Source organism: Delphinapterus leucas, unplaced genomic scaffold (genome assembly GCF_059928025.1).
Source record: "Delphinapterus leucas isolate spDelLeu-1000000601 "Yukka" unplaced genomic scaffold, BTC_Dleu_Yukka2 spDelLeu_asBTCV2_sq25, whole genome shotgun sequence".
NCBI classification, from domain to species: domain Eukaryota; kingdom Metazoa; phylum Chordata; class Mammalia; order Artiodactyla; family Monodontidae; genus Delphinapterus; species Delphinapterus leucas.
Window position 1 is genome coordinate 12,550,336 of NW_028322234.1, and position 7,865 is coordinate 12,558,200.

Below are 7,865 nucleotides of genomic sequence, written 5' to 3' on the forward strand. Positions count from 1 at the left end.
CTTTCTCCTCTCCCCCTACCCCTGTGTCTTTCTGCCCCCCACGTCTTTCATTTCTGCCCCTCTCTCTCCCTGTCTCTTCCTCCTGCGTCTCTGATCTCCTCCTCTCCTCCATCCCCACCTCCGCCCAGGGTCCATCTGCGCAGCTGCACGGGCTGCGCCGGCGCCGGCGCTCGGTCCCGAGCCCGGGAGTCCCGGAGGGCGGCCTGGAGGAGGTGCTGGCCTCGATCACGTCGCTGAGCTTCGAGCTGGAGCAGCTGCGACGCCCTCCGGGCACGGCTGAGAGCCCGGGCCTCGTGTGCAGCGAGTTGCACCGCAACCACCCGCATTTGCCCGACGGTGAGGTTCCGTCCCTCCCCCGGTGGGCGGGGAGCCTTGGGGTCCGCCCGGCTCATCCGCCCTACCTGGCTCCGCGGCAGGGGAATACTGGATTGACCCCAATCAGGGCTGCGCGCGGGATGCGCTCAGGGTTTTCTGCAACTTCACGGCGGGAGGAGAGACCTGCCTTTACCCAGACAAGAAGTTTGAGACCGTGAGTACCTCTGGGGGTGAAGTGGGAGGTGGTGGTCGTGGAAGGAGGGACCAGACTCTGGAAACCATTTCATTCATACCCTGTCCACACACACACACACACACCAGGCGTTGACTGGGACTTTATTTTTCCTTCAACTAACATCTATTGAGCGCCTACTGTATGCCAACTCCTTGAAATGCTGGGGTTACAGCAGAGAATCCAAAAAAAAAAAAAAAACTGCTTTGCTTTTATGGAGCTCATTTTCTATGGGGAAAGACAGATAAGAAAATCTAGTAAAGAAATCAATAATGATGGAGAACCTTGAAATAGCAGGTATGTGTGCCAGCCCTAAGTGCTTGGCTGCATTAACAACCACCAATGTGGCCATTCTGTTATCATCCCTAAAATAGGTAACCAACAAGAACCTACTGTGTAGCACAGGGAACGATACTCAATATTTTGTAATAACCTATAAGGAGAAAGAATCTGAAAAAAATAGATATGTATGTATGTATAACTGAATCACTTTTCTGTAACCTGAAACTAACACAACATTGTAAATCAACTATACTTCAATTAAAAAAATAAAATTCTGTTATCATCCCCCAGACAGGGAAACTGAGGCACAGAGAGGGACAAGATTACCCACGACAGTCTGGCTCTTGTCCCAGCCCTTAACCACGCTCTATTGTGCCTCCTAACCTGCTGTCTTATAGGCCCCATGGGCTCACTGCCCTCCACCTGGTTCCCCAGAAATCCTGGGGTTCTCCATCAGGGAGCCCTGAGCCTAACAGCCTCTGACACCAAGCACCAGGCTTGGCTATAGAGAGCAGTGGGTGTGCAGTGAGCTTCTGAACCCTGGACTGCTCAGACTGGAATCCAGATCTGTCACCTCAGTTTTTTCATCTGTAAAGTGGGGTTCAAGAAAGTATCTACCTCATAGGGTGGTTGTGCCATTGAGGCGCCAATGAACATATCAGGGGACACTGAATGAACACTGACCATGTGCGTCGCTGTGTTAATACCTCTACTGCAGGTAAAACACGTTGTAAGCTCAGGGCCTGCAAAAGTGCCCAATAATGTCCTTCTTATTTATTCTTATTTTATACTGGTCAGAGCCCTGGTTTAGTGGGAACTCAGATACCCTAGTGGATGCAAATTTAGACGAGCTCGCCCCCACCCAATTTATGGGGGCTTGAGGGCAGGGCTCGATCTCTAAACAGTTGCTGACACCTGAGGCCTGATCTCTCACCAGCTCATCTTCCTTCTGCCCAGAGAGAGGCTGGGGCAGGGAGTGAGGAACATTCTTGGTTTGCGTTCCCCAGACACAGACCCTGAGATGAGGGTTTGACAAGGGCAAGTCATTTATTTAGGAGGTGATCCCAGGAGGGGTAAGTGAGAGGGGCCAGGGGAGGCAGCCAATAAGGGGTGTGCTGTTAAAACATCACCGTTGGACACCCAAGGCTCAGTTCCACTGGGGACTTCCAGGAGACAGTGTAGGGTAGGCTCCTGGGAGCTGTCCCCCACCTTGGGGAGAGGGAGCCCGGGGCATTTATCCACCAGCTCTCATCAATCATTGGTGGAGGCTGCCTCAGAAGGCGGGAACACCCAGCCTCTTGGGTCTGTCCTGTGCACCAGCCAAGTCCAGTCCAACAGTCAGAGAACAGACTGAGAGTCCCTGATATTTACAGTCAGTAGCTTTCATTGTGGGGAGATAAATGCAGAAAGGACATGGTGGCCCCCTGGGGCACCTGCTACACCGTCCCCTCCATTCCCCAGGTGAAACTGGCCTCCTGGTCCAGAGAAAAGCTGGGAAGCTGGTATAGCACATTCCGTCGAGGGAAGAAGGTGAGTTGCCCTGGAGGCCAAGGTGGGGATGGTATAAAAATTGGTGGGAACCAGCATGGGAATTGGAGGAGGTGAGATGAAAAGGATAGACTCACTTTGCCTCTTGATGATCACAGCATCAGATGTATGATAGGGCAAAGCACAGGTCATGGTGGCGATCCAGAGGCAGTGCTGGAAGGACCTGAAGGCTTCCTGGTAGAAGTCACAGCTCAGCTGAGGTCTAAGGAATAAGTTGGGTTGCAAGTTTGGGAGGACAAGGAATAGTGTTCCAGGCAGGTGGAACAGGATATACGAAGGCCCAGAGTCAAGAGAGGGCCTGGTAAATTTAAAGAAAAGGTGACTTGCTGTGCTCTAGAGAGTGTGAGGGGGAATGTGGTAGGAGAAGAGGCTGGGGAGGTGGGTGTGAGCTAGGCCCACTTCCTCAGAAAGATCTATGAGCAGTAGGGAGCCATGGAATGTTTTTAAGTGAGGGAGGCACCGAGATTAAATCTCTGTGATAGAAAAATGCCTCTGAGCTGGTGGTGGTGGTGATGGGGAAATTGGAGGCTGGGAGACCCAGAAGACTGATGTGTTGGTCCAAGAGAGCAAGGAAGGGACCAGGCTGGAGCTGGTGCTATGGGGATGGAGAGGAGGGCATGGCTTAGAACAACCTCTAAGAGGGCAAGTCAGTACGACCTAGTAATTGATGGGATGACAAGTCAATAAGACCTAGTAACTGATGAGATGGCACGATAGTAATTGATGAGATGGAGGGGAGGGAAGAGATAGGGATGACACCCAGGTTCCTGGTTTGAGGGACTGATGTCTAGTGAGGTTCTGAGATATGTAAATGGAAAGAAGGTCAGGTTTACGGGATGGAGTGGAAATCTTGGGTTCATTTGGGATTTGTTTATGTAACATATATGTGTATGCTAAACATTGGCAACATAGCAGCAAAGAAAAGTTCCTAACTTCATGAAGTTGATACTCTACTGGGAATAGGACCAAGGAAGCAGACAGACAATAACCAAGGAAACAAAGCTATAATATAATGTCAGGGTGTATCTTGGTTTGGGTTCCCCTGAAAGAGACCCTGAGGCAAAGACTCAATTGCAAGGGGTTTACCGGGGACGTGATTCCAGAAAACATCAATTGTGGAACATGAAAGGGTACAGGGAAGAGAAGGAAGCCAGGACGCGTTACCAAGCCAGTTATCTCAAGTTAATAATATATTTTATGTAACCCAATATACCCAAAATATTGTCATATCAATATAAAGATTATTGAGGCATTTTAAACTTTCCCCTTCTGAGTTCTTCAGAGTCTGGTGCATATTTTATATTTATAGCACATCGTAATTTGGACACTAACTTTCCTTGGAAGTACTTAGATTGCATAAAACCTGCAGTTGAAAAAGTAGATTCACATCCTCAAGTTGTTCCAACCTCAGTTTTCTGATAAATGGATTGAAGCTCAGTTATTAGTTATAAATTAACGTTACAAGTTTTAAATTAAATAATTAAATAAAAAATTAAGATTTAAATGGATGGACCTAGAGATTAGCATACTAAGTGTAGTAGGTCAGACAGAGAAAGACAAGTATATGATATCACTTACATGTGGAATCTAAAAAAATGATACAAATGAACTTATTTACAAAACAGAAGTAGACTTACAGACATAGAAAACAAACTTACAGTTACCAAAGGGGAAAGGGGAGGGAGGGATAAATTAGGCGTTCGAGATTAACAGATACACACTACTATATATAAAATAGATGAACAATGAGGACCTACTGTATAGCACAGGGAACTATATATTCAATATCTTGTAATAACCTATAATGGAAAAGAATCTGAAAAATAATATATATATATATGAGTATATGTGTGTATATATATATATACACACACACATACACAAATAACTAAAACTTTTCACTGTAAATCTGAAAATAACACGACATCGTAAATCAACTATACTTCAATTTTTTTTTTTTTTTGCGGTACGCGGGCCTCTCACTGTTGTGGCCTCTCCCGTTGCGGAGCACAGGCTCCGGACGTGCAGGCTCAGCAGCCATGGCTCACGGGCCCAGCCACTCCGCCGCATGTGGGATCTTCCCAGACCCGGGCATGAACCCGTGTCCCCTGCATCGGCAGGCGGACTCTCAACCACTGCGCCACCAGGGAAGCCCTTATACTTCAATTTTTAAAAAATGAGTGCCAACAGAAAAAAATTAAAATTTAAATAAAGTTTTGAAAACTTTCTCAGTCTCACCGGCTGCATTTCAAAGGCTCAATAGCCACACGTGCCTAGGGGCTTGCAAGAGAATCATGGACGGCCGGATGGCTGGTGGGGCTGATAAAGATGAGGACGTGGCAGGGCGGGCAGGTCTGCGGTGGGTACCTCAGAAAGAGTAGAGGCGAATGGAGCACCCTCACCTCTTCTTTGTCCCACCTCCAGTTCTCCTACGTGGATGCTGATGGGGCCCCGGTGAGTGTGGTACAGTTGACCTTCCTGAAGTTGCTGAGTGCCACAGCCCGGCAGAGCTTCACATACTCCTGCCAGAACTCGGCCGCCTGGCTGGACGAAGCTGCGGGAGACCATGGCCGCTCTGTCAGTTTCCTTGGGACCAACGGGGAGGAGCTGTCCTTCAACCAGACGGCAGCAGCCACCATCACTGTCCCCTACGATGGCTGCAGGGTAAGGGAGGGGTGAGGGGCTGGCCAGAGCAGGGCGGGAGGCTGTGGCTACCCTCCCCCTGACTCAGCATCCGTGTCTTCCCACGGTCAGCTCCGGAAGGGACAGACAAAGACCCTCTTCCAGTTCAGCTCTTCCCGAGTGGGATTTCTGCCCTTATGGGACATGGCGTCCGCTGACTTTGGCCAGACGAACCAGAAGTTTGGGTTTGAACTGGGCCCCGTCTGCTTTAGCAGCTGAGAGCTTCATGGGTGGGAGGGAAAATGAGGGAGCCCCAGATGGGGCACATTTGGTGCTGAGGCTTTGAAGCCATCACATTTATCGTCTCCTGGGACTGTGGAGCCAGGGGAGAGTCTGCTCATCACCGTCAAACAGTATTCCTTCTCCATTCCGGGGATCTGGAGGCTGGACTCCCCTGGCCCATGAGTCCCGTTTCCCTGCACTTCACCCCAGCTGGCATAACTGTAGTCTGGCTCTGTCTCCCCTTCATGCTCACCCGATGCTCAACTCCCTCCCCTGACCCCCATGCAATGAACTTCTAACTCAGAGCTGATGAATGCCCCCCATGCCTGCCTCCCACCCCTCAGTCAGTGCTCTCAACACCCTTTGGTGCTACCTTCCGCATAGTTAAGCACTGGATGTCTCCTGATCCCAGGCTGGGACCTCTTCACTCATTCCTATTTTCAGGTGGGTTCACAGTGAACGGACTGAAGTCAGACGACAGAGGGAAGTGGGACTTCCCTGGGCTGAGCTGTGTGCTCCTTCTGCTGCCTCAGCCCCGCTAGCTCTGAATACTGCTTCCCCCCATATCTCCCCAAATGCACCTTGCCATGCCAGATGGTTTGGGGGCCAAGATGGTGGGGGGTAAATCAGGATCCTAATGGTGCTGCCCTATTTATACCTGGGTCTGTATTAAAAGGGAAAACCCCCTCTGTTGTATATTTCATCTGCTTCTTCCTTAGGGAGGGCTGGGATATGATGAGAGAGATTCTAGCGTGATCCCCAAGTCCGCTCCCCCCCGCCCCAGGCCATAGGGCATAATCTCAAGTCTGAGAATAAACCAGTGAACTGTGTCCCCGTCTGCCTTTCATCTGACGCTGGCCATATCTCTCTTAGGGTCAGGCTCTTGTCTCACCCAAGGAATCTGCCACCACCTGTCTTAATAATTGAGTCTTTTGGTAGAGGTAGCTTTGGGGGTCGGGGAACCTAATTATAATGGGATTCACTGGAAGTGATGGGCCTGTTTATTAACTTAGGCTGCTAGAGGAAAAGTTGAAAAAATAGTCAGATCTCTAAGAGAGCAGATCTTAAATGTTCTCAGGACAAAAAAAGAAATGGTAAATATGTGACATGAGGGAGGTGTTAGCTAATGCTACGGTGGTAATCTTTTTGCCATATATAAGTGTATCAAATCAACATGTTATATACACTTTAAACATCTACAATGTTATATGTCTATTATATCTCAATAAAGCTGGGAAAAACTGTGAACCTATTAGGAAGACATTTAACTTTAAAAAAGAAAATAGACAGATCTCCATGTTGACCTTGATTGGTCTTGGAATCACTGCCTGAGCTGAGGGGATGTATCAAGAGGTGACATGGAATGTGGTTTTGGTTTGAGATAAAATGACTAGGGGTCAAAGGTTTGGGTGGCAGGTCAAGGGAGTGAGTTGGGGGTGAAGAGAATTGAATTATGAGTTGACCCTTGTGGTGAGTTGCAGGTTAGGGGTTAAGGGTAGGGTAAATTACATTGAAGTGGGTTGAAGATAAGTTGAGTTGGAGGGTGGTTTGAAGTGTGTTGAATCAGTTTGGGGATCTGTTGAATTGGGGGTTGGAATGATGAGTGGATTGCATTAAGGGTTTGGAATTGGATATTGGGTTGAATTGAATTAGGGTTGATTTAAGAAGTAGAATGAACTGAGTAGAGGCAAGTAGGGGTTACTATGAATATGGGGTAGGGATTGCCAGTGTGGTAAGTTAAGATGTGATCGAGTTGGGTTTGGGGTGACTTGAATTTGGGGTTAGATGTTGGGTTGAAGGTTTTCAAAAACAGATTTATTGAGATATAATTCACATACCATATAATTCACCCATTTAAAGTGTATAATTAAATGGTTTTTAGGGTATTCACAGACTTGTGCAACCATAACCACAATCAATTTGGAACATTTTCATCACCTCAGAAAGAAATCCCATATCCGTGAGCAGTCACCCATCATCTCCTCCAAACCTCTCAGTGGTAGGAAACCACTAATCTTTCTGTCTCTGTGGATTTGCCTGTTCTCCACATTTCATATAAATGGAATCATACAACATGTGGTCCTTTATGTCTGGCTTCTTTCATTTAGCATAACAATGTCACAGTTCATGTTGCAGAATGCATCAGAACTTCATTCCTTGTTATTGTTGAATAATAATTTACTGCATTTTGTTTATCCATTCAGCACTTGATAGACATTGTTGAGTTAGGAGTGATGGAGGGCTGGTGTGAGTTAAGTTGGATCAGGTGGGATTGTGTGGGTAGAGGTAGCAGGTGGGAGTGAATTGCCTCCCTCAAACCCAGGGCTTGGGACTTCCCTGGTGGCGCAGTGGTTAAGAATCCACCTGACAACACAGGGGACATGGGTTTGAGCCCTGGTCCTGGAAGATCCCACACGCCGTGGAGCAACTGAGCCCGTGCGCCACAACTCCTGAGCCTGCACTCTGGAGCCCGCGAGCCACAACTACTGAAGACCGCAAGCGACAACTACTGAAGCCCACATGCCTAGAGCCCGTGCTCCGCAACAAGAGAAGACACCGCAATGAAAAGCCCGTGCACCGCAAC

At 48.3% G+C, this 7,865-nt stretch overlaps 1 protein-coding gene across 1 annotated transcript in view; it reads left to right on the forward strand.

The window, feature by feature from the left end:
• COL5A3 (collagen type V alpha 3 chain) overlaps positions 1 to 7,499 on the forward strand; it is a 39,935-nt gene extending 32,436 nt beyond the window's left edge. Inside the window, exons 61-65 of the mRNA XM_089905496.1 lie at positions 129 to 336; positions 417 to 529; positions 2,291 to 2,359; positions 4,802 to 5,041; positions 5,132 to 7,499. Of these exons, the coding sequence (XP_089761622.1) occupies positions 129 to 336; positions 417 to 529; positions 2,291 to 2,359; positions 4,802 to 5,041; positions 5,132 to 5,278 (777 nt within the window). The 3' untranslated portion in view covers positions 5,279 to 7,499. The remainder of the gene's footprint in view (positions 1 to 128; positions 337 to 416; positions 530 to 2,290; positions 2,360 to 4,801; positions 5,042 to 5,131) is intronic.
• The last annotated feature ends 366 nt before the right edge of the window (positions 7,500 to 7,865 follow it).